Source organism: Stegostoma tigrinum, chromosome 38 (assembly GCF_030684315.1).
Source record: "Stegostoma tigrinum isolate sSteTig4 chromosome 38, sSteTig4.hap1, whole genome shotgun sequence".
In the NCBI taxonomy this organism is placed as follows: domain Eukaryota; kingdom Metazoa; phylum Chordata; class Chondrichthyes; order Orectolobiformes; family Stegostomatidae; genus Stegostoma; species Stegostoma tigrinum.
The window spans coordinates 15,045,877-15,073,129 of record NC_081391.1 but is presented as its reverse complement, the minus strand read 5'-3'; the positions used below and the strand labels follow the sequence as shown (position 1 = coordinate 15,073,129).

The following is a 27,253-nucleotide window of genomic DNA, read 5'->3' as shown; positions in this document are numbered from 1 at the left end:
TACTCTCCATCTTCGGTCCGCCTCCCCCTCTCTCCCTATTTATTCCAGTTCCCTCCCCCCATCCCCCTCTCTGATGAAGGGTCTAGGCCCGAAACGTCAGCTTTTGTGCTCCTGAGATGCTGCTTGGCCTGCTGTGTTCATCCAGCCTCACATTTTATTATCTTGGAATCTCCAGCATCTGCAGTTCCCATTATCTCTGATACTAATTTAAAGCTGATGGTATTGACAACCTGAAACCAGTCATATATAAGAATTTGATTACGTAATTACAGGTATATAAGACGCAGGCATTTGGAAAATTGGAGAGACCCAACTGCCATCTGCTGCCAGGGTTAGCACCAGTCACCTCTCAGAGAAAGCCCATCTAATTAATCAAAGGTACCCTGGTATGTTAGCTCAAAGTCCTCATTGAAGCAATTATAGAGATAAAACATCCCTGACAGCAGAATTAATGGAAGAAAGGGGTTTGTGAACAGAGCAGAGATGACAAAATATTCCAGAAGACCGTCTGTGTGAACTTGGAGAGATTAAGTTATAATTTATTGCTTCTTATTAATTGGGTTTATATTAATTGGACTTGCTTTTATTTAAACAGTGTTCCAGTAGAATTTAGACCAGTTAGGGAGTAATTTGTAGTTGGGGAAAATTGTCAGTTTGTTAGTAATTTTATTAATCTGTTCACTGTTGGGTTAAATAAATAAATTGTTTCTTGTTACTTGTAAAGTGGAGATCAGGGATTTTCTTTCTTTTAATCGCTCTTTTAATGGATTATGATGGGAAAGATAACAACCTTCATTGGGAGTAGATGGATTTCGAACATCTCTCATAAGCCCTAATGATTACTCACTATCCTGACTTTTAACATAAGTTGTATTTAATGTTACTCTGTAACAAACCATCTTGTTAACTAAGATAAGTATGCTGTCTGTTTTGAATCACCAGTAGTCTATCCTCTACCACTGATCATCAGATAGACCCTAGGTACAGTATTGCTAAAGGAGAAAACCACCTCAAACAATCCTTATCCTGCTTCACATACTAGCAGCAGTGTCAGATGCCATGAGATGCCAGCAATGGCAATCAGGGTAATATCACAGTCACCGGATTTTTAAATTGAAATTTAATTTCTGCCACATGCTGCGATGGGATTTGAACCTTTATCCCTCAGAATGGAGCTTGGAAGAGGTTGTATTGGGTAAGTGACTAGAGAGGCTAGGCTATTGGTAGATTTACCAGTTTATTTAATATTCTGTAAAATATTTACAATCTTGATCTTAAAATAAGGCTGTATATATGACCCTATCTCTCTAGAATCTACTGTCAAGTGACCTGTCATGTCACTACACTGTAGGCTAACTATTACATGTTTGAGTGCTAACCCTTTACTCTGCAGCTCCTACAGGCATTCACCTGAGCACCTGAGTTACTAGGCAATGGCCATATCTATGGCACCATCATCTCTGTGTTGTTTCAATGTAGATAAACCTCTGTGTCTCTGAGTCCACGATCTATGTTTCATGTTTAGATCTCGATCCCTATCATTATCACTTCCAAAGCACTCATTGTCGGGGATTTCCCAGATCGCAGGGTTAATATTCTCAACTGACCTGGACTCCGTCATGAGCAAGAAAATTTCGGGCGTCGGCCTCATTGGCAAGCTGTAGACAGGTGGCACTGCCCCACAGTGGGCACTGCCGCACCAGCAGCCGGAACGCACGCTTCTCATTGTGACGGTAACACTGGTTGAACACGTCTGTGAGCACAGGGCAAAGAGAGGGCATTAGTACTGGCAAAGTACATGGGCAAGACAGCTGGCCATGGCTACCAGACTGCCCACAAGCCACATGTGCACATACGCATGCACATGCAGACATCCACGTACACATGCATATACACGCACGCACACACACGCAAATAGACATGCATGCACACATGTACAGACATGCATGCAGACACGCACACACATGCACGCACACAGACACGTACACACTCATACAGACATGCATGCAGACACACACGTACACATATACAGACATGCGTGCAGACACGCGCACACGCACATGCATACATATACAGATATGCATGCAGACACGCACACACACATGCATGCAGACATGCACATGTACACACACATTCACAGACACATGCACAAGTGCACACACACGCACAGGTATATACACAGACACACACATACCCAATGATTCAGAAAAGATCACAGTGCAAGTGAAGGCCCTTTGGCCCATCAAGACAGAACCAGCAAATTCCTGGGTGGGGCTGAAGGTTGTGTATGGGGATAGAGTTGGCAGCATGGTATCTGGAATAGACTTGGTGGGGCTGGTTTATACAGCACACATAACAATTGGAATAGGGATGCTTGCTGGCTGGATAGGTTTAGGGAATAGGATTGGGTGAGTGGGCCTCACAGTTTGGAGCTGGTGGAGTTGATAGCTGGGTGCGTAGTGTGAATGGGCTGGAGATTTGAGATGGGTCTTGAGTCTTACTTGTAGATACTATCTCATCAACCTGTTTGAGATGTTATTACATGCCTCTGGAGCAGGTGGGACTAAATCCGAGGTCTCCTGGGCCACTACTACTGCAACACAGTCCCGGATTCTATTTTGCATGAAATTAATGTTAAGGATATATGGATGGAACGCAGTCTTTAGTTAAGTCCTTGGGCACACTTATTGACACTGGTTCTGCTTTGTACAGTTAGGAGCTACTCCCAGGTGATGTTTCACTTTATGAATAAATCTAAAACCTAATAAAGGTTGACGTTTCCTTCGCCAATAGCCTGTGAAATGTTTAACAAAGCTGGTGTGTCGAGTTGGATTTTTCAGAGCTAGAATGGTTAGAGGGGTATGGGGGGGTGGTGTAGTCTGGGTGGTTAGAGCGGTATGCAGGGTGGGGAGTCTGGCTGGTCAGAGGGATATGTGGATAGAGATATTAGGTGATTAGGAGGTTTTTGGGTGGCTAAAGGGGTTTGTAGGGACCATTTATTGAGTGATTAGGCAGGGCATGAAGTTGAGTTTTTGGGGTGTTTAGAAGGAGCAAGAGGTCATCAGTTAATCTGGGGGAGCTACAAGGAGGTGAACCCTTGTTCATCCTTTAGTGGAACAATTTAGTTCTTTCCTTTGGAACAACGGGCCCAGTTTTAGCTTCATCGTCTCCAGCCATACCTAGCGACAGTTGGGCAAACTTTGCTGCCATCTCCTTCATGAGTTGGGCCCCTTCTGCTTCTGGCTGGTATCGAGCCATTTCCCTCAGGATCTTGCAGGCAACGAGGCCAGAAGACACTGACTCTCCGCCCTGCGGGTTGGAGAAGGCAAGTTAAAGAGATAATGGGGAGATATTGTTTTGCTCTCTCCTTTTATCACCAAACTACCTTCAAACTATGTCAGCCTCGTTAGAAATCTGTCAAAGCCTTTATACACCGCCATTTTAAGGATGTGAGTATTTCTGAAATACCTTGAGAGATATTACAGTTGCAAGATGCTGGCAAAAAAAAAACTAATGTCTTTCTTTTCTTGTATTCTTTCTTGGGATGTGGGCATCACTGGCAAGACCAGCTTGTCCCTAATTGCCCTCGAATTGAGTAACTCACTCAGCCACTTCGGACGGAAGTTAAGAGCCAACCACATTGCTGTGGGTCTGGAGTCACATGTAGGCCACACAGGATAAGGGCAATAGATCTCCTTCCCGAAAAGATAGAATCCCTACACTGTGGAAAGAGGCCATTCAGCCCATCGAGTCTGCACCGCCCATCCAAAGAGCATCCCACCCAATCCCTACACCTCTGCGTTTCCCGTGGCTAATCCACATAACCTACACCTCCCAAGACACCAAACTGGTAACTTAGCACAGCTAATGCACCCTAACCTGTACATCTGTGGGAGGAAAATGGAGCACCCAGAGGAAACCCACCCATGCAGAAAGAATGTTCAACCTCCACGCAGACAGAGTTGCTGGAGGGTGGAATCAAACTCAGGCCCCTGGCACTGTGAGTCAGCAGTGCTAACCACTGAGCCACCCGTAACGTTAGCAAACTAGCTGATTATTTTACAAATAAAAATGACAGATGCCATGGTCACCATTAACAAGGTTAGCTTTAATTTTTAATTCACTAAGTTTAAATTCCACCCGTTGGCATTGGGAGGTGAGGATGAGAAGGGATTTCAGCTGAAATCCCTTGATTTTTATCTGGTGCCTTGTGGTGCAATGACAGTACCTCTCCACACTCCAAATAAGGAGGAGGGGCCCCAGATTGCTATGAATGCTTGAATAGGTGAGCAACTGCATTAGATTAAAAGGCAACATAATATGGGATCATGAAAGGGTCCTCTTGTGGTGAAGTGGTAAAGTCACTACCCCTGGACTAGGAGGCCTGGGATCCTGTCCCAACATCGAGAGTGCTGTGTAATCACACCTCTGAACTAGTTGATCAGAAAAATAGGCTAAAAAAAGAGAAGGGACATGTTAGCACTGTCCTGACTTTGTCTGTTTCTACTACATCTCCCAGTTGTTGAATCCTTCAAGAACTCCACGTTATTCCAATTGTCATGGCTGCTCCATCCCTGATTTCCTTTATCTGCCTGGTATCGGAGTCCTGTCCCAAAGCATTCCCCCCCATGACACACCTCAGGAAGAACTTTTGGGTGTGACATTAAACAGAGGCCCTCTAGCTCTCTCTCAGGTGGAAAACCTAAATCCTTGACCAAACTTTGAGTCAGCTCCCTTCAATGCAACTGGGTGTCAAGTTCTGTCTGATACTGTGGAGCAGGGTGTTTCTTTTGAGAGAGAGAGTTTCTGATGTGCGGGTTTATGTCATTGATGAAGAAAGGGGGCAGAATCCCTGATGGATCGAATGGATCAGACCGTCTCCTGTCCAGCTCTCACCATTTCCCAGAAGTAGGTGGACATCTCGTTGCGGCTTTGCAGGACTGCCCAGATGAACAGATCTGTCCAGGGAGTGGTGCATTTCCTCATCTGATAGGAGAGCTCCTGGGGTTTCAGTAACTGGAATCGGAAGACGTGATTATTATTTGGTGATATTAGGTTCACGCTTAACTCCGTTAGGATCGATTCCAACCCTCTAGCCAGCAGGTCATGAGTTCCCATTGGCCCACCCTTGGCAGCTCTGTGTGGTTCTGAGAGAGTGCAAATCTGTCTTTCCCCATGTTCTACTTAAAGCCCTGAGCAAACCTTACTCCCTGAGACCGATTCGAACAAAAGTGATTCATTGCTTATCAACCTCATTGCTGTTTGTGAGGCTGTCGAAAGAAAGACTTACATTTATAAAGAGTTATAGAGTCCTAGAGGAAACAGACCCTTTGGTCCAACTCAATCTGACCTAGTCCCATTTGTCAGCATTAGGCCCATATTCTTCTAAACCCTTCCTATTCATATATCCATCCAGATGCCTTTTAAATGTTGTAGTTACACTAGCCACTTCTTCATTCCATAAGCACACCACCCTCTGTGTGAAAATGTTGCCCCTCAGTTCCTTTATAAATCTTTCCCCTCTCACCTTAAACCTACGCCGTCTAATTTTGGACTCCCCAACTCCAGGAAAAATACCCTGCCTATTCACGCTATCCATGCCCCTCATGATTTTATAATTCTCTATAAGGTCATGCCTCAGCCTCTGGCGCCCCAGGGAATAATGCCCCAGCCTATTCAGCCTCTCCCTAAAGCTCAAACCCTCCAATCCCAGGCACATTTCTGTAAATCTTTTCTGCATCCTCTCAAGTTAAAAACATCTTTCCAATAGGAGTGAGACCAGAATTGTGCACAGTACTCTAAGAGTGGCCTTGCTAATGCCCTGTACAGCTGCAACTTAACATCCCAACTCCTGTAGTCAATGTAGTAACCAATGGGGGCAGGCATATCAAATGCCTTCTTCAACATGCTGTCTAGCCATAGCTCCACTTTCAAGACAATATGCATCTGCACCCCAAGGTCTGTTTGTTCAGCAACACTCCCCAGGACGCTACCTTTAACTGTATAAGCCCAGCATCTCACTCTTATCGAAATTAGACTCAGTTTGCCATACGTTTCACAGACTCCATGCTGCCCCATAGCACTTTAGAGCCGATGAAGTAATTTCAAAGTGTAGTCACTATTATAATCTAGGAAATTGGGCAGCCAACACGCACATGGGGAGGCCCCACACCAGCAAGGCAATGACGACCAGGTACTCTGTTGTTGTCACGGTCGCTGAGGGGTGAAAATTGGTCAGGACCTCAGGCAGAACTCCCATGAGATGGTTTACACCCACCTGAGAGAGTGTTGGGTGGGGAAGGCCTCACCCAAAAGTTTGGCACTGCTGACAGTGCAGCACTCTGGCACAAGAGCATCAGCCTTGATCATGTCATGGCAATGAGGCACAGGGGCTCAAAGTGACCACCTTAATGACTCAAAGGCAAGAGCTTTCTCTCAGCAGTTGAGAGAACAGACCTAAGGGGATGAATGGCCTCCGTGTTACTGAATGAGCTGTGCTCTCGAAGACCTTGGTGGTGGGGGAGGGCGGAAGAGTTTGTGAACAAAATGCGCGATGCTAACTGTTCCCGCTCAGCGCAAATTCAAGACTTTGGTGCCTGGAAAAGCGGACTGGAAGTCTGGCTCTTACTGGCTTGTTTCTGTGAGAGTCAGCCCGTTTGAAGAGTTGTCCATACATGGGCTCGCAAAAATCTCCCATCAGGTCCTTCAGCACCTTCAACACCTCGAGGAGTGTGTAGCTCTGCTGAGCCCCAGATAAGTTTGGGTTGACGGGCAGCAGCATGGACTCATTGCCCCCTTGCGAGGACCTCCTCTCCTCTTTCTTCTTCTGTAGGAAGCTATTGAGGAGGGATTTGCTTGCCACTGTGCTGTAGAGCTCCTCCAGGCGTCGGTATGAGAGGTACTCCACCATGTTAAACCCGTTGTCGATGAACAGCTTGACAAACTCCGTCTTGTTGTTCACCAAGGCAGCAGTCATGGGGTCCTCCAGGTCGCTAGACTGTAAGGGAAACAACAGGGTGAGCCCCTCGGCCTGTTCCCATTGCCTGTTCCTCGCCTCTCCCGATACAATTCTCTGCATTAGAGTCACAAAAGTCATACAGCGCAGAAACAGACCCAACATGTCCATCCCGCTCAGGTTTCCAAAATGAACTAGTCTCAGTTGCCTACATTTGGCCCCTATCCCTCTGAACCTTTCCTATCCACGTACCTGTCCAAATGTCTTTTAAATGTGTAACCGTATCTGCATCCATCACCTTCTCGGGCAGTTCATTTGACGCATGAACCACTCTGTAAAAACATTGCCCCTCAGGTCCCTTTTAAATCTTTCCCCTCAAAATTATGCCCTCTAGTTTGAACTCCCCTACCTTAGGATAGGATCTTTGCCTTTCACCCTATCTATACCCCTCATGAGTTTATAAATCTCTACAAGGTCAGCCTTCAACCTCCTGTGCTCCAGGGGAAAAATGTCCCAGCCTATGCATTCTCCCCTTATATCTCAAACCCTCCAGTCCTGGTAACCTTCTCGTAAATCTTCTCTGCACTCTTTCCAATTCAATAATATCCTGTATAGTTACTTCGGTTTTCCTGAAGGCATGAAGCCCAGCTCTATGGTACACGGGATTCAAATACCAACAGACCACAATGTGCCGGATCAGTCAGGCTAGGACTTCACCTGCTATAACAGGCATTGTGAATTTCTCAGCCTGGCTGCAGAATGGGGGTGGGATCCCCTAAGGGAATAAAAACAGTAAAAAGACAGTGATACTTGGAAATGATGTACTGATCGAGCCATACTGGAGCTCCACTTTGAAGTGGACATACGAGACTGCCATGCAAGACAAGTTGTATCAATAATGTAAAAATAAACAAAGAATGGCAGATGTTGGAAATCAGAAACAAGAACTGAAATTGCTGGAAAAACTCAATAGGTCTGGCAGAATCTGAGGAAAGAAAGCAGAGTTCACATTTCGGGTCCAATGACCATTCCTCAGAATAATACGCAAATTTTACTGGTCTTTCCTCAAGGCCTTATCTGCTGTAAAGCCATGGGAAAAAACATTTAAGTTATATATGGATAGTGCCAGTGTTCTATTTTCAGGTACGCAGAACGAGTTGGACCAGTTTATGTCATTTTCCAGTTCCACTGGTTTTTCTGCTCTTCAGAGGCCTCGGAAATAGGCCTCAGTGTTGCTAGGCTGCAGTGTACAGGGCCAGACTGTGGAGGACTATTATAACCCTTGGTGAAATTGCCAAGCTGTAGATTAATTCACGATCGGGAGGCATCCTACAATAGGCCTCAATATTGCTAGGTTGTAGATAACAAGACCCAGGCTTTAGACCCTGCTAGAAGTGTTACTAGGTTTCACAGAAGAGGCACCCTCCATGTAGGTCTCAATGGTGGGCCAGTACAGGCCTCACTCCTACCATAGGCTCATTATGTCGGAGAGGAGGAGATGTTACCAACATTGTTACATTTCTGGAGAATGTATATGAGTGTATATATGAATTTTTAATTTGTTCACAAGATGTTGGCATTGCTGGCTAGACCAGGATTTATTGCCCATCCCTAATTCCCCTTGAGAAGGTGGTGTTGAGCTGCCTTCTTAAATCGCCGCAATCCTGGCTATGTTGGGGCGTTTACACAGTTGTTAGAGACGGATTTCCAGGATTTTGACTCAGTGAAACTGAAGAAATATTAATATATTTTCAAGTCAGAATGGTGAGTGCTCAGAAGGCATTTTGCAGATGGTGGTGTCCCCATGTACCTGTTGCCCTTGTCTTTCTAAGGGTAGAGCTCACGGTTTGGAAGGTGCTAACAGAAGATCATGGGTTTGTAAGGGGCTTTGGTAGATCCTTGGTGTATTTCTGAAGTGTATCCTGTAGATGGTACACACTGCTGCTACTGTACATCAATGGAGAAGCAGGTGAACATTGAGTGTGGAGGACCAATGAAGTCAGCTATTTTGTCTTCGATGATGCAAGATCCTGGACTGTTACAGAGACTGCACACGTGCAGGTAAGTGGGGAGTATTCCATCACAGTCCTGATTTGTATCTTGTAGATGGTAGACAGGCTTTGGGCAGGAAGAAGGTGAGTTACTTGCCTCTGAATTCTAATCCTCTGACCGTGATGCCACAGCATATGGCTGGTCCATGTCCATTTCTCACTCATGTTGATGGTGGGGGATTGTGCCATGGTAATGCTGGTGAATGCCAAGAGGCGATGGCTGGATTCACTTCTGTTGGAGCTGGTCATGGCCTGGCGCATGTGTGGCACAAATGCCATTCATGTGGCACAACCCTGACTTTTTTTCAAAAAAAGTGAGCAAGGAAACTGATTCAAGAGAGTGAAAGACAATCTTTCTTCCCCATTGGGTATTTTAGTCATGGTAACACTCTGAAGGCATTAGACTTTGGTTCCTAATAATTCTGAGCCAGTCCTGGAGAGTTGGTGAACATAGAGAACATTATGGGTCCTTTGGCTCACAATGTTGTGCCACACTTTTACCCTAATCCTAAGGTCTATCTAACCTCCACCCTTACTTTATACTATCATCCATATGCCTATCTAATAGCCGTTTACATGCCCCTAATGAGGCCAACTCCACTACCCTCTTGGGCAACGCATTCCACGCCCCAACCACCCTCTGAGTAAAGAACCTACCTCTGACGTCTCCCCTCTATCTACCTCCACTCACTTTAAAACTATGCCCCCTCATAATAGCTACCTCCACCCTGGGAAAAAGTCTCTGGCTGTCCACTATCTTTACCTCTGATCATATTGTATATCTCTATCAAGTCACCTCTCATCCTTCATCGTTCTGAAGAGAAAGGCACTAGCTCTCTCAGCCTTTCCTCGTAAGACCTTTCCTCTACTCCAGGCAATGTTCTCGTAAATCTCCTCTGCACCTTTTCCAATGCTTCCACTTCTTTCCTGCAATGAGGCGACCAGAACCAGACCCAATTCTCCAGATGTGGCCAAACCAAGGTTCTGTATAGCTGGAGCAGAACTTCATGGATCTTGAACTCAATTTATCAGGAACTTGCAATTCCAATCACTCGACTGTGATTCCTATGGTCCCCATGACCGACATGAGACTCCCCCAGCAGGCGCTCTACTCCCAGCACCAGAACACCAGGCGAGCTCTACATGGACAGAAGACAGCGATCCCCACAAGGCCTCACTGGGGAAGTGCAGCATTCCCACAGACACCTGGGAATCACTGGCCCCAGACCATCCAAAGTAGGCGAGGAGCATCTGGGAAGGCATCAAGCACATCAAGACTCGTTGTTGGGAGTTGGGAAGCCAGGCAAAAACAGCAAAAGGAGCACCACCTGACCCTTCCCAGCGACTACCTTCCATCCCAAGTGTAGCAGAGCATGTTGATGCCATGCTGATCTGTACAGCCATCTATGAACTCACCCCGAGAGTGGTAGAGGGTCATCTTCATCTGTGAGGGACCTCCAATGAATGAATGGATAACACATAGCGACGCTAGGGTGGGATTGGGATTGACTGCTATGTCGGTCGTGGCCCTCAGCGTCTGGACGCCATTGTGATGCTGGGCATTGGTTGGGGTCTTCAGGGAGTGTCTTTGAATGATGACCAGGCTAGAAAATGGTGGGGGTTAGTGCAGAAGGGATAGTAAAAAAGAAAGGTTCTACTTTCACATTCTTCATCCTTCATTCACTGCATTTGTATAGCACCTTCAAAATAGTAAAGCTCCCAAAAATGGAATTGTAATCTTAACAGTTTGATGTCGACCAATTTCACGGTTTTAGACATCCAGCTCCAGTCTTTTCCAGTCTATGTACAGACGTACACACCCACACACGCATGCACACACTTACTTTCCACTCGATTTCTCCATTAAAGAACTGGCTTTTGGCAATATCCACTCGGCTCCAGGCCACCGCCAGCTTCAGCTCATCGAGGTAATTCTGGGCAGTGGTTCTCTCCTTCTTACAGGCTGTGGAAGGACAGAGAGCAGGGTTCAATGTCAGTGTCCTTCTTCACACCTTCCCTTCTTTGTACACTCCCAACACAAATCTCCAAGAGTTAGTGCTGACAGTGATCAATAGTGGGAGAAATTGATCTGAGAATGGCCCATGCCAGTGGCAGTCAGTCTGCAATGGACTGATCAGCCCTGCATGGGGTCAGTCCTGAGAATGGTCAGACCTGGGGAGTGGGGGTGAGGTTCAGCCCTGTCGGTGGGGGGAGGGGGTGGGGCGGTGGTGGGGGTGTACAGTCCTGCCCAGGGCGGGGGAGGTGGGGGGGGGGGGATGCGTGGGGTGTTGTGGGGGGGGAGTGGTCAGTTCTGCAAAGGGCAGGGGGAGGGGGAAATGGATCTTTTATTTGTTATAGGCATTGTAATAATATTCAGGTAAAGACCTGAATGCTGTTACCAGCCAAATAAAATAAACAGAAAGAGGTGCATCACAAGAACACCTCCCAGAACTCCAAGTTGTCCCATTGCACTTTCCAGCCAATGATGTCCTTCTGCAATTTAACCACTTTTGCAATACATGAAGGATGGCAGCCAGTTAATGCACAACAAGCTCCCACAAACACTGATGTGATAATCACCAGTGATGCTGGCTGAGGAATAGATATTGACCCGGATACTGAGCAGACTTTTGACAGTTTTCTTCTGAATAGTGCCATACTTTTCACCTTCATGTGAGAGTTCAGGCAGCGCTATGTTTCAATATCTCACCCAAAGGGTGATGTCTTCAACTGTGCAGTGCCACCCTAGGTTCAACCTTGATATTAGTGTTAATATAGAGTCATTGAATCATACAACATTGAAGCAGACCCTCCAACCCATCCATGTTGACCATAACGCCAAACTAAGCTCGTCCCACCTGCCTGTGCTTGGCTCACATCTCTCTAAACGTTTCCTATTCATGTACTTTTAAAGCTCTTTTAAATATTGGAACTGTACCTGCATCCACCACGTTCTCTGGAGCACATGAATTACTGTGTGTAAAAATGTTGCCCCTCACAAACTTTTTAAATCTTTCTCCTCTCTCAGCCTGCTCCTGCCCCACCGAACTCATCTCCACCTATCTGGACTCCATTTTCTCCCCTTTGGTCCAGGAACTCCCCACCTATGTCCGTGACACCACCCACGCCCTCCACCTCCTCCAGGACTTCCAATTCCCTGGCCCCCAACACCTCATATTCACCATGGACGTCCAGTCCCTGTACACCTGCATTCCGCATGGAGATGGCCTCAAGGCCCTCCGCTTCTTCCTGTCCCGCAGGCCCGACCAGGCCCCCTCCACCGACACTCTCATCTGCCTAGCTGAACTCGTCCTCACACTCAACAACTTCTCTTTTGACTCCTCCCACTTCCTACAGACTAAGGGGGTGGCCATGGGCACCCGCATGGGCCCCAGCTATGCCTGCCTCTTTGTAGGTTACGTGGAACAGTCCCTCTTCCGCACCTACACAGGCCCCAAACCCCACCTCTTCCTCCGGTACATTGATGACTGTATCGGCGCCGCCTCTTGCTCCCCAGAGGAGCTCGAACAGTTCATCCACTTCACCAACACCTTCCACCCCAACCTTCAGTTCACCTGGGCCATCTCCAGCACATCCCTCACCTTCCTGGATCTCTCAGTCTCCATCTCAGGCAACCAGCTTGTAACTGATGTCCATTTCAAGCCCACCGACTCCCACAGCTACCTAGAATACACCTCCTCCCACCCACCCTCCTGCAAAAATTCCATCCCCTATTCCCAATTCCTCCGCCTCCGCCGCATCTGCTCCCACGATAAGACATTCCACTCCCGCACATCCCAGATGTCCAAGTTCTTTAAGGACCGCAACTTTCCCCCCACGGTGATCGAGAACGCCCTTGACCGCGTCTCCCGCATTTCCCGCGACACATCCCTCACACCCCGCCCCCGCCACAACCGCCCCAAGAGGATCCCCCTCGTTCTCACACACCACCCTACCAACCTCCGGATACAACGCATTATCCTCCGACACTTCCGCCATTTACAATCCGACCCCACCACCCAAGACATTTTTCCATCCCCTCCCCTGTCTGCTTTCCGGAGAGACCACTCTCTCCGTGACTCCCTTGTTCGCTCCACACTGCCCTCCAACCCCACCACACCCGGCACCTTCCCCTGCAACCGCAGGAAATGCTACACTTGTCCCCACACCTCCTCCCTCACCCCCATCCCAGGCCCCAAGATGACATTCCACATTAAGCAGAGGTTCACCTGCACATCTGCCAATGTGGTATACTGCATCCACTGTACCCGGTGCGGCTTCCTCTACATTGGGGAAACCAAGCGGAGGCTTGGGGACCGCTTTGCAGAACACCTCCGCTCAGTTCGCAACAAACAACTGCACCTCCCAGTCGCAAACCATTTCCACTCCCTCTCCCATTCTCTTGATGACATGTCCATCATGGGCCTCCTGCACTGCCACAATGATGCCACCCGAAGGTTGCAGGAACAGCAACTCATATTCCGCCTGGGAACCCTGCAGCCATATGGTATCAATGTGGACTTCACCAGTTTCAAAATCTCCCCTTCCCCTACTGCATCCCTAAACCAGCCCAGTTCATCCCCTCCCCCCACTGCACCACACAACCAGCCCAGCTCTTCCCCCCCACCCACTGCATCCCAAAACCAGTCCAACCTGTCTCTGCCTCCCTAACCGGTTCTTCCTCTCACCCATCCCTTCCTCCCACCCCAAGCCGCACCCCCAGCTACCTACTAACCTCATCCCACCTCCTTGACCTGTCCGTCTTCCCTGGACTGACCTATCCCCTCCCTACCTCCCCACCTACACCCTCTCCACCTATCTTCTTTACTCTCCATCTTCGGTCCGCCTCCCCCTCTCTCCCTATTTATTCCAGTTCCCTCCCCCCATCCCCCTCTCTGATGAAGGGTCTAGGCCCGAAACGTCAGCTTTTGTGCTCCTGAGATGCTGCTTGGCCTGCTGTGTTCATCCAGCCTCACATTTTATTATCTTGGAATTTCCAGCATCTGCAGTTCCCATTATCTCTTAAAAATATGCCTGCTAGTTTTGAACTCCCCCACCCTCGGAAAAAGACTTTGTCATTCACTTATCTATGCCCCATATGATTTTATAAACCTCTGTAAGGTCACACAACCTCCTGCTCTCCAGTGGAAGAAAAGTCCCAACCTATCCAGTCTATTTTTATAACTCACGCCCTCTATTACAGCAACATCCTGGTAAATCATTTCTGAACCCGCTCCAGGTTAATAAGATCCCTCCTGTAGAAGTACTCCAAAAGAGGCATCACCAATGTCCAAAACAACATCAACAAGATATCCCAACTCCTAAACACCCTATCTACCCATGACTCAAGCTTCAAAGAATTATGTTCCTGAATTCCAAGGTTTGGAGCTGGTCTTGAACTCACAGCCTTCAGGTTCAGAGACAATGGTGCTATCCATTGAGCCATGAAAGATGAAAGCAAACATAGACTGGACCTCAGACTCTGCTGCTGAGTCAGTTTTAACCTTGTCAGGCTACCAGATACCAATTGACCTCAATGACTCCCTTGGAGTGCAGAGTAAAAAGCAGGCCAGGTATCCTGGGGCACATGGATCCATTACATTGTGTCAGCCAAGGACAGAATCCTTCAAACAGTAACTCCTGGGGCAAGGGGGTTATCCAATGGAGGAAGGTTGGAAAGATTGTGCTTTTGGGATAAAATAAAAATGTATTCCCTCAGAGAGGGGTGAGCCTTTGGAATTCTCTGCTTATGGAGCTAGATATTGTGCTTAGGACCAAGGGAGCAAAAAGATATTAGGTGGGTTGGCCATGCAAAAAAAAATGACTGGTAATATCCAGGAATGCACAGGTTAGGTGGATTAGCCATTGGAAAAGCAGGGTTATGGGGATTGGGGTGACACGGTCTGGGTGGGATGTTCTTTGAAGTGTTTTGTGCAGAATCAATGCGCTGAATGGCCTCTTTCTGCAGTGTAGGCATTCTTTAATCTAGAGACATGGGGAGAAAGCAGGAATTGGGCACTGAGTTGAATGGTCATACGTGATCATACAGAATGTTGGAGCAGGCGCGAAGGGCCGAATGGCCTACACCCAAGTTTCTGTCCATTGTGAATTCAAAAAAATAAAAACGTGACCTGACTGAAACAGCAAAGATCTTGAGGGACCTTGACGGGATAAAGCTCGAGAGGATGTTTCCCCTTGAGGGAGAGACTAGGGGACACAGCTAGATGTCTTGCACTGAAGATGGTGATGTAAGGAATTTTTTTCTCTCTGAGAGGTTCGTGTGTCTGTGGGATTCCCTGCCCTAGAGGGCGATGGGAGAAATGGTCGTTGAATATATTTGAAGGAGATGTACGTGAAGTGTTAACGAACAAGGGAGTGAAAGGAGGATTGTGGGTAAACCAGGAGGTAGAGGAGAAGCCATAATCAAGTCAGCCATGACCTTATCCAATGATGGAGCAGGATGGAAGGGATGAATTTGCATGTACAAATGATGCCTTTCAGAGTTGAATAGACTACTGCATTGTGTTGGTTCACAGGCCATGAATGCCAACACCATCTGACTAGAGGATACCCTTTGAAGACCAAGGGAGAGGGCAGGCCCAGGATTGTTAACAATTTATTCTGTTTGGATGTTACCTTTGAAGAGCGCCTTTAAAATGATTGTATCGAACTCTTCTGTCCCATCGAGGTCTGCGCTGTAGACTGTTATTAGTTGCTTGTTTTCAAAAATCCTCTCCACCTACAAGTAAACATGTGAGGGCATGAGAACATTGTGCAGCCAATAAGGTGAAGAGTAATTAAATAAAGCTGATTGGCAACTATCAGAACCCAAACATGGCTGACTAAAACAAGTAGGGAAGAACAAGAGAGATTGACAAATGGAGGGACAAAGAGAAAAGTGCTCATTGGTACAATCCTTATTTCTGAATCAGAACAGAATCCTTACAGAAACGGAAGAAGGCTATCCAGCCCATCAAGTCCACAGCAACTCTCTGAAGTGTATCCCACCAAAAGCACCCCCTTACCCTCCATAACACCACATTTCCCACACCTATTGTACATACCCCTAAACACTATGGGCGATTTAGCATGGCCAATCCACCCTAACCTGCGCATCTTTGGACTGTGCGAGGAAACCCATGCAGACACAGGGAGAACATGCAAACTTCACACAGACAGTCGTCTGAGGTTGGAATAAAATGGAAGTCCCTAGCTCTGCCAGACAGCAGAGCTAACCCCTGAGCTACCGTGCTATCCCGTTGTGGGCCCATAGACCCAGGGGAGTCTTGGGTACTTATACCCTGTTGCAGAACTGAGGGAGCACTATATAGTCAGGGAAGGTGATGGCATTGTGAGATAATCCCTAGACTATTAACCCAGAGAGTGAAGTAATGTTCTGCAAAGTTAGGCTTGAATTTAAATAGTGGAATTCGAATTGAGTTAAAAATCTGAAATTAAGAGTCGAATGATGACATAAAATGGTTGCCAGTTGCTGGAGAAGACCAGCTTTTTCTCCAGAGAAGGAGGCTGCCATCTGTAGATGGCCTGGCCTCCAGGTGACTCCAGGCTCAAAGTGGCTAACTCTTAACTGACCTCTGGACAATTAGGGATGGACAATAAATCAGCAACTCGCACATCCTGTGAATGAATACAATAAAAATTGTGCTGACTTTTGTATAACGGGAGCTCTGCCTGTTCTCTCAGGTGGATGTGAAAGTGCCATTTTGGAAAGGTGCGAGGCATGTACCCAGTGGTCCTGGGTAATGTTTATCCCTCGAGTGACATTTCAAACAAAGCTCTTATGATATCTGGTCATTCTCACATTGCTGTTTGTGGGAGCTCATTGTGAACAAATTGGATCTTGTATTATCTCCATTACAACAATAACAATATCAGAAACACGATTAGAAATTGCTGGAGAGACTCAGTAGCTCTGGCAGCTTGTGTGGGGAGGCTCACTCAGTGCCATGACTCGAAACATTAACTCTGCTTTCTTCCCACAAATGCTGCCACTCCTGCTGAGTCTCTTTTGCAATTTCTGTTTTCGCTCCATTTCACTAGCATCTGCAGTTCCTTGATCTATTTTAGTGATGAGAGCAGACTAGCTGTAATGTGATTTTGGAATTTCTGAGGTTGAGACCGGTGCTGTCATAGCAAGAAGGACCTTCCCTGCCTCATTCTTCTAAAAGCGCTAGGAGATCTTTGAGGTCCAATGTATCGTGTGAAAGCCAGCATCATTGATAATGCTGCTCTCCCTCAGTACTGCAAGCATCAGGCCGGGTATTCTGTGCGCACATCTCTGAATGGTACTTCTGAGAATAATTGTGAGCCACAGGGAGAGCTGTTAATGCAGCTCGGTCCTTAGAGGTGTTCTGTGTTGCTGATCTCTCTCCAGCCCACGGCAGGTCCCTCACTGCTCTGGACACTCACCAGCTCGACCAGCCTCTGGATGTCTTCGGAAGGAAAATGCTTCTGGATCTGCACTTCCACCTCCTTCTTCAGGGTCTCCGCTGTGAAGGATCCCATCATGACCTCAGCCAAGATGTCCGCTAGACCCCCTGACCCTGCCAGGATGAGCCATGGGATGTTGTTCGTTGTGGCTTTGTAAATTCTCTAAAAGTCCAGGAGTGAACAGGACAGGTTACACATACTTACAACATGGAAACAGGTCCCTCTCGCTCTGCGCCACCCGACCTCGGATTGTGAGACAGGAGCCTGAGGCAGCGATGGCTGAATTGGGGGCGTCACGACCTCTGGGTCAGTAATGGATGATTTCTGGGGAGATCTGGCTAAATTTGAGGGTCATGCCTTCTGCAGCAGCAATGGGGAATTTTGAAGGTGAAATAACTCCACAGAGGCCAGTATCCCATCACCAAGTCACCGTTTATTTACACATGGAGAGTCCTCGACACTGATCTAGCCCCTCAGAGTGAACAGAATCCCTGACACTCCTGTTTGTATCTGTCAGCCAGGGCTTCCTGATTGAACCAGGTTAACAGCCCCAATCAGGGAACTCATATTCTAAGAGGTCCACCTGACAGACCCTTGTTACAATCACTACAGGGTCATGACCTCTGAGGCTGCAACGGCTGAATTTGGGGGTCATGACCTCTGAGGCAGCAATGGTTGAATTTGTGGGGGGTGGGGGGTTTGGGGGGAAGCAGTTCACGACCTCTGAGGCAGGCATCAAGTTCCGACCGTGTGTGTGGAAAACCACATCTCGTTTAGATCTTCGTGTTTTATGTCATTGTGGGGTTGGATCTCTGAGATCAGATTCCAGCTTCAAAAACGTCAAGGTGTGGCTCGGTGTCCTTTAAAAACTCTGAAGATTAAACACATAGCTTCAGCCTGGCCCTACCCACCCTCAGGCCTCACGACAGCGCCCCACCCCCACACCCTCACCCACTCCACCTTCCTCACAGTCAGAGGGGGAAAAAAGACAATAAACAAAAACAGTCATCCCTGGGGGCTAAAGTTCTGCTCATATAGAAAGTCTACTTTGTGACGTAAAGAGGATTTGGATCAGGATGTATCATTCATACATTTTACTGGTTTCTCCTTCAGGACACCCCACAGCCATCTCAGGGGTCACGGTACCTTTCGCATCTTGAAACACAGGGTCATGGCGGGGAAGGAAATATATGTGAAGCGGTGGTCCAATCAGTTATAATTTGGTAACTTTGCCAGGATCCCTCAGAGAAATGGTCTCTCAGTTATTGACACCCAATGGTGAATGAGTTTGAGTAGAAAATGAAAGCAGGAGTAGGTCAATTCCCCTCTCAACCCATTCAATAAGATCCTGGCTGATCATTCAACTCACTCTCCCTCTCCCCTTCCCTTTGATCTTTTTAGTCCCAAGAACATCTACCTCCTTCTTCGAAACATTTGTTGTTTAGGCCTTAACCACCTTCTGTGGCAGACAATTCCACAGGCTCCCCACTCTCTGAGTGAAGATATTTTTCCTCAACTCAGTCCTCCATGACATAATGGAGGGAATCTCCTTAAAAAGGAGGTCACCCTCTGGGAACAGGACATTTTTCACAGAATCCCTACTATGAGGCAACAGGCCATTCGGCCCAGCAAGTCCACACCACGCTTCCAAAGAGTATCCCACCCAGACCCATTCGCCTACCTTTCCCATGGCTAACCCACCTAACCTAAACATCCCTGGGCACTATGGGTATTTTCGCATGGCCAACCTACCCACACTGCACATCTTTGGACTGTGGGAGGGATGTGCAAACTCCACACAGACAGATGCCCGAGGCTGGAATCACACCCAAGTCCCTGGCTTTGCGAGGCAGCAGTGCCAAACACCTAGCCATCCCTAAACTCTTAGAGCCTCCCCAGCGGGAAAGTGAACCCTGGTCTCCCTCGTGACAGGCAGGGATACTAACCATTATACCACCGAGGACACCAGCGTCCAGTTAATGGGCCATGTCTGATTATTGGACCTTTACCACCAACTGTAATGTTAGCTCCTGCTGTAGCTGCCCGGTCACTGTGGACGGAGAAAACTTTCAAGCCAGTGCCTGACTGCTCACTATACATTCAGATAGAATGACTTAATTCAGCTGCTCACCTCCAGCATGTTAGGCCCTCCCTGGATCAGCATGCACAGCACAGGGATCTCGATGCTTCCTCTCCCTGCAGGCAAAGAAAACAATTGAAGTACGGCCCTCTCCGGGACACAATATTAATAGGAGTATTTTTCAGTTCCTTATTTGTTTGAGTGCCTCTACACATACATCAGAACACAAGAAATAGGAACAGTAGTAAGCCATTCAGCCCTTCTACTCTGCTCCATCATTCAGTAGAACATGAACTGACCTGACAATGGCCTTAACTACACCTTACCCTCAAAATCATTTTTTCCATAACTCTTGACTCTCTTTGTCGATCAAACATCTAACTCAGCCTCAAGCAACTCAATAACCCATCCTCTACTGCTCTGGAGAAGAGAATTCCACAGATTAACATTCTTCTAAGAGAAGAAGCCATTGAGTCAAGGCCTTTCAGCCCATCAATTCTGCACTAACCTATCTAAGCTAACCCCACTTGGCCCCGCGCTTGACCTGTAGCCTTGAATGTTATGACACTTCAAGTGTTCATCCAAAGGGGCTGTGAGGTTTCCAGCCTCAAACTCTACTCTTCTTGCGCCCCTGCGCCTCCCGTGCCAGCACCCCCACCCCCAGCAGTGCATTCTGGGTCCCCAATGCCACCCTCTGACTGAAAAAAAAGCCTTTCCTCAGATCCACTGTAAACCTTCCTGCCTCTCACCTTCTCATTTCCCACTTAAAAGGAAGTGGTTGTTGTACTTTCTTCATGACAACAATAACAACATCAGAAACACGATTAGAAATTGCTGGAGAAACTCAGCAGCTCTGGCAGCATGTGTGGGGAGGGGATAAAAGCAAATTTAACATTTCAAGCCCAGTGGACTCTCCCCCAGAGCCACGACTCGAAACTTTAACTCCCACAAACACTGCCATTCCTGGTGAGCTTCTTTTGCAATTTCTGCTATTTGCTTCATTTCTCTGATGGATTCGTTCGAGAAATGTCTCACTGTCAACGCAACTCTTTCATGAGGTTGAGTGAGATGTTTGTGGAGAAGCAAGGACCAGACCAATGTCTCGTGGTGGGCATTGACTGAAAACTAATTAGGGGGTGACTCTCCCACACTGTTTTAAACAAAAGGATATTGGGCCAACGACACTCAAAAGACTTGACACCAGCTTGAGCAGAGCAGCCTGCCATTGTGTTGATACACACCTCCGATTCCTGTCCTCTGTGTCAATATATGTTGCTCCAGCCGTGCTTGGAACTGAATTTCTCCCCCCATTTGTTTGTTGGTGCCATCGTCCACCAGAAGGAAGGCAGAGTAATTGTCATCCAGCGTGTACTCTTCATCTTTGTCACTGCTCACAGTGTATTCGGCAGGGAAGGACCCCTGACCAAACGCAAACAGCCGTTTCATGAAAGAAAGAAGCAAACCTGGGCTTACAGGTACACACGTACATGCCTCTCACACACATTGTTACACAGACTCTCACACTCATGTACATAGCATTGTGGCACAGTGGTTGGCACTGTTGCCTCACAGAGCCAGGGACCTAGGTTCAATCCCACCCTCGGGCAACTGTCTGTATGGAGTTTGCTGCACATTCTCCCCGTGTCTGTGAGGGTTTCCTCCCACGGTCCAAAGATATGCAGGCTAGGTGGATTGGCCATGCTAAATTGCCTGTAGTGATTAGGGGGATGGATTTGGGTGGGTGCTCTGAGAGTTGGTGTGGACTGGTTGGGCTGAAGGGATTCTATTCTATACACTTTTGCACAGATAGACACTCAGACAAATGAACGCACAGATTCGCCCAAAATAAAATTACTGGGGCTCCCCAGTTTACAAGCCTTTGAAATATGAATGTTTGTGCATACAAACAATCCCACAGGGATACCATGTTAAAAATCTGACATACATTTCCTGTAATTATGAACAGCTATTTTATATTGCCCTGCATGGAGTTCCAACTTGCAAGCTTATCAACTTGCAAACACAATCAGGAACAGAACCTGTTTACAGCACAGGAACTGTCCGCACACAAATAACTTTGCAGAAATATGCACATTTGAACAAACATACAGATACACTTATACATAGATGCAGGACACACATGCATAAGTACAGATACACAATAGTGATAAAAGTATAGATAATAATGGCTGCTCATAAAGTTTGTAAAGCAACTTCAAACATAGAACATAGAATCTCTATAGTGCAGAAGCAGACCATTCGGCCCACTGGTCCACACTGACCCTCTGAAGTGCATCCTAACCCTCACCTCTCCAAACCTTATCCCCATAATCCTGCATTTCCCATGGCTAATTTATCCAGCCCTTACAACTCTAGACACTATGGGCAATCTAGAATGGCTAATCCATCCAACCTGCACATCTTTGGACTGTATGGATTAGGGGGATGGGATACTTGGAGGGTCAGTGTAGACCTTTTGGGCTGAAGGACTGTGACCGTATTGTACGTATTGTAATTATACAAGAATCCATGTGCACATTCTCACTGACGCGCGCGCGTGCACACACACACACATACACGTACACAAACACACACACATAAGTGAAATTAAAGGTTATGGGAGTTGGGCAAAAAAATTGCTTAAGGCCACAATCTGATCAGACATGGGCATTATTGTAAGGCAGACCAGGTCCCTAACTCTATCAATGGGCCAAACGGCCTACCCTTCTCCATATTCTTATACGTGAGCCAATGCAGTCATATCCATTCTGACAAAGCCCCCTAACCTGCCAGTTCTGAGGAAGGGTCTCCCGACCCGAAACATTGACTCTGGCTTTCTGTTTTCTTCACAGATGCTGCCAGAGCTGCTGAGCTTTTCCAGCAACGCCTGTTTGTGCCCCGACTCTGTCAGTCTTACCTTGGGGTTCACAAGGCGCTCTTTCTCGTACACTATTCCCCAAGGTGCTATCCCCATGGCAACCACCTTGGCAGTCGACCGTGTATTTGCTGTAGCATGGTCATGCACTGCCTGACCAACATACTTGCCAATCCCAACTTGTAGTCCGCTCGTCATAATCCACGCCCCTGTGAGAAGGATCAACATGAACATGATCAACCTAATGTGGGAGAGTATCTGCTAACTGAGGGTTAATGGGTCGAAACTGTTGTCTCATTAGGCCAAGAGCACTGTTTCAGTTTACCTGAACACATTGTTACTAAGTTGAAATTGTAATAGCCTAGACCTGCACATATTGTCTATGTTTCCAAAGCAAAGAGAAACAGGAAGTGCTGAAAGTACGTAGCAGGACTGGTAGCAACCTGTGGAAAGAGAAACAGGGTTAATGTTTTGAATCCATTAGGGTTCTTCTTCAGATTTGAAGAGCCCAAGTTGGATTTGTCCCTCCACGGACACTGCCTGGCATGTTGTGTACTTTTAGCACTTCCAGCTTTTACTTCAGATTTCCAGAATTGAACTTTAATTTAAATGCAGACAAACAATCCCACTCTTAGCCGTGATTCTGGGGGGTGGGGTGGTGGGGAGCCTCACCTGTACTTTGTGCAGCTTTGACTAGTCCTCGACGCAGGATGTCCTTCAGCCAGGTCTTCATCTTTAAGCTCTGTTCACCCCCGACAACGGACACCACCAGGTTGGGGTGCGCTATCCCCCAGAAATGGGTGATGAGGGTGTAGACGATCGCAGGGTCAGTGTCCGAAGAAAGCCGCACAAACTGTAAAGGGGAAGAGCCTGCATTTACATAGCGCCGTTCACTGCCTCCACAGAGCGCTTTGCAGGCCAATGAAACGTGGCCATCCCGTACCTGGCCGGCTTGCACACTGCAAGATCCCATAAACAGAAACGTACTAATGGCCAGATTGGCTGTTTGTGAGGTCGGTTGGTTGTCCAGGGAACCACTCCCCTGCTCTTTAAAATAATGCTGCAAGATTTTTATTTTTTTAAAGAAAATTCTTTCCAAGCTGGGAGATAGAGCCCCAGTTTAATACCTCACCCAAAAAGGCAGAGCGAGTTCACAATCAGGCTAGATTTTTACACAGGTAGACATCAAAATCCAACACAGCCATTTTGAAGAACAACTGGGAATTTCTGCTGGGGGTGTACAACACATGGATGGCTCTATCAGTGAGTGTAAGGTGGGCTGAATGGTCTCCTTCTGTGCTGTGTGATTCTACCATTTGACCCATGATCCGGGGTCAATTTCACTGAGTGGTCTGCTGCTGCATTAACAAGTGGAAGTGAAATCCCCTCAGTCCTACCTTGCCTTGCCTTCTCCCTTTCCTGAAAAATGCCACGTCTCCAAATGCATCGGTTGGCTCCTCTGTCGTGTGATCAGCCGTGTTCCATCTGCTAACCACGGCAGCCCCAAAGTTGTCCTCCATTGCCACCTGGCTGTGGCGAGTCTTGGGATAACCACATTGGCAGAGCTGCTGTTTGCTGAAGGGAGTATCAGCCGAATTGGTCAATTGAGAGATAAAGAGGAACTTTAAGTTTCCCTAAATGCTTCACATTCTGGCCTTCAACCCCGTTCTGATTTCTTTCATCCCTTGACTGTTTTCTCTGTCTTTTACTGTCTAGGATCTGAGCTCTAAAGATTCTCTCCCTAAACCTCTCCACCTCTTTCTCTTCCTTCAAGACACTTACTAAAATCTATCTCTTCGACAAAAAGATTAAAATTCGGAGCAGAAGCAGACCATTCAGCCCCACTAGCCCATTCCACCATTCAATAAAATGATGAATGATCAGACTATGGCCTCATCTCTACTTCCCTTTCTCTCCCCATAACCCTTGAGTCCTTTGTCAATCGAAAATCTGGCCAACACAACTTTGAATACAGTCAATGACCCAACCCCAACTGCACTGGGGAAGAGGATCCCATTCGGTGATGGTCTTCTGAGGGAAGGAAATTCTCCTCATCTCAGTGTCAAATAGAAAATAATGTATTTTTGTCCTGGACTCCGTCGACAAGGGGGAACATCTCAGTGTCCATCTTGTCAAGTACACTCAGAATCTTATATATTTTGTAAGGCCACATCTCATTCATCCAAACTCCAACAGATATAGCCTCAACCTACTCAGGTGTTCCTCATAAGCTAACCCCTTCATCCCAAGACTCAGTCAAGTGAACCTTCTCAATTGCTTTCACTTCAATTACACCATCTCTTAAAAAAAGGAATTCCTTCAGCCAGAGGGTGGTGAATCTGTGCAGCTCATTGCTACAGGGGGCTGTGGAGGCCAGGTCATTGAGTGTATTTAAGGCAGAGATAGACAAGATCTTGACTGTTAAGGGGATCAAGGGTTATGGAGAGAAGGCAGGAGAATGGGATTTGAGAAACATATCATCCGTGATCGAATGCTGGAACAGACATAACAGGCCGAATAGCCTGATTCTGCTCCTGTACCTTAGGGAGGCTAAACTATACATAATACTCCAGACGCAGGCCTGTACAGCTGCACCAGGCTTTCCCTTATTTATACTTGATTCCCCTTGGGATGAAGGTCAATATTCCAATTGCATTCTTAATCACTTGCTACACTTGCAAACCAACCTTTTGTGATTCATGCATCACCTGTTCCTTTTGTGGTTCACTATCACATTTTGACAGATGATGTTCCTGTGGAATTCTGGGAAATGATTTATTGTGTTGAAGGCATTATGAAAATACAAGTTACCCTGGTCAAACTTTCTGGGAGGGCCCTAATTGTAACCTCAGAGCAATTGTTCTTTCCTTCTTTGTGTATTCAACAGTGCACTTATCCTCCAGAGTGTGCACTACCTCTTTATCCCCAAGCATGATATTACTCATGGTCTATCTATCCTACAGTTTCCTGAAATTAACCTCCCTGCTTCTATCTGGTCTATCTCCTTCATAATTTTATATGTTTCTCTAAGATGCCGCCTCATTTTCTCAATTCCAATGAATATAGTCCCAGCCTACTCAATCTCTCCTCATAAGTAAACCTTCTCAACTTTAGAATCAACCTCATGAACATCCTCTACACCCCCTCCAGTGCCAGTACATCCTTCCTCAAGTAAGGAGACCAAAACTGTACACAGTAATCCAGGTGTGGACTCACCAGCTCCCTATACTGCTACAACCTAACCGCCTTCTTTCTAAACTTCATCTCTATAGCAATGAAGGAAAATATGCTGTTTGCCTTCTTAGTTACCTGTAAACCAACTTTTAGTCACTCATACACAAGGACACCCAGGTTCTTCTACACGCCAGCATGCTGCAATATTCTTATGTTTGCAACATTGTACATACAACAAGCTAAAGAAGGATCAAATACATTAATATTTCAAATTCACCATCAAAAACACTGTGTCTTTGACTGCAATCGGAGGCACATTTTCAAAATCTGCTCAACTTAACAATTTCTAACTATTCGTGAGCAAAGAATCAGAGCAAAACACGACATGGAGTAAATTGTAGCTAATTCATCGTAGCCCATCAATCCTTCTGAAATATTCTTCCTTCTATGTTCCCTATTCATCCTTTACCTTTGAGTAGTTGTATCTTCGAGGAAGGTGGAACAGATTTTCTTCTTTATCACCTTGGGGATCCAGCTCTGTTGAACAGAAACACACCAACATTCACCAGATTAGTTCCTCACTGGGAACTTCATCAATGAACAGGTACTGCCATAAGACTGATAGTCAATATAGTTATAACTGAGATCAGAGAGTGGTCTTTTGATAAGGGGCTGCTTAAATGGGGTCTATATCATTTAGAGTTTAGGATAATGATAAAGTTTAATAGATGTCCTGCTATTAGTGCTGATGGGCCCCCTTGGTTCACTGGTAATGCTTGATGCTGTTACTAAGTGGTGGTGAAATGATCAAATCTGTATCACTGCAGTGATGCCCAATAAGTAATGTCTATTTCTTCTCTCTCAAACCAGAGATATTCCAGACGCTGAAAATATTGGATTGTCTGTGCCCCTTGAACACTCATTTGAATTTGGTAAGTCTGAAAAGTTGACAAGAATTGATTTTCAAATGAGTATCCAATCTTGAATATCACAGTGGGTGTCCAAATGGAAATTTCATTGATTTCTTTGTCCCAGTTGAGGAATACACCGGGGGATCCTACATCTAACTGTTTCCAATGACTGAAGGATTGATGACTGCAGAATTAAGATAATTGGTAAAATGATCAAAAGTAAAAAAAAATTGTTTAAGCAACCAGAAGTTAGGATTTTGAACTGCACCAACTGCCTTTATTGGTCAGTGCATTGAGTATAGGAGTTGGGAGGTCACGTTGCAGCTATTCAAATTATTGGTTAGGCCACTTTTGGAATACTGCGCTCAGTTCTGGTCTCCCTGCTATAGGAAAGATGTTGTTAAAGTGAAAAGTGTTCAGAAAAGATTTACAAGGATGTTGCCAGGGTTGGAGGGTTTGAGCTACAGGGAGAGACTGAATAGGCTGGGGCTATTTTCCCTGGAGCATCAGAGGCTGAGGGGTGACCTTATAGAGGATTATAAAATCATTAGGGACATGGATAGGGTGAATAGTCAAGATCTTTTCCCCAGGGTAGGGGGAATCCACAACTAGAGGGCATTGGATTAAGGTGAGAGGGGAAGGATTTAAAAGGGGCCTAAGGGGTAACTTTTTCACACAGAGGGTGGTGCGTGCATGGAATGAGCTGCCAGAGGACATGGTGGAGGCTGGTACAATTACAACAATTAAAAGACATCT

The 27,253-nt window shown here is 46.6% G+C and overlaps 1 protein-coding gene across 1 annotated transcript in view; it reads right to left on the bottom strand.

The window, feature by feature from the left end:
* trpm4a (transient receptor potential cation channel, subfamily M, member 4a) overlaps positions 1 to 27,253 on the bottom strand; it is a 78,733-nt gene that overhangs the window by 33,392 nt on the left and 18,088 nt on the right. The window contains exons 2-14 of the mRNA XM_048520984.2: positions 26,056 to 26,123; positions 23,810 to 23,987; positions 23,085 to 23,265; positions 22,455 to 22,621; positions 20,779 to 20,956; positions 19,589 to 19,653; positions 17,437 to 17,619; positions 15,643 to 15,745; positions 10,851 to 10,969; positions 6,629 to 6,997; positions 4,897 to 5,016; positions 3,180 to 3,309; positions 1,608 to 1,753 (exon numbers count right to left, since the gene is read on the bottom strand). Coding sequence (XP_048376941.2) covers positions 1,608 to 1,753; positions 3,180 to 3,309; positions 4,897 to 5,016; positions 6,629 to 6,997; positions 10,851 to 10,969; positions 15,643 to 15,745; positions 17,437 to 17,619; positions 19,589 to 19,653; positions 20,779 to 20,956; positions 22,455 to 22,621; positions 23,085 to 23,265; positions 23,810 to 23,987; positions 26,056 to 26,123 — 2,007 coding nt within the window. The remainder of the gene's footprint in view (positions 1 to 1,607; positions 1,754 to 3,179; positions 3,310 to 4,896; positions 5,017 to 6,628; positions 6,998 to 10,850; positions 10,970 to 15,642; positions 15,746 to 17,436; positions 17,620 to 19,588; positions 19,654 to 20,778; positions 20,957 to 22,454; positions 22,622 to 23,084; positions 23,266 to 23,809; positions 23,988 to 26,055; positions 26,124 to 27,253) is intronic.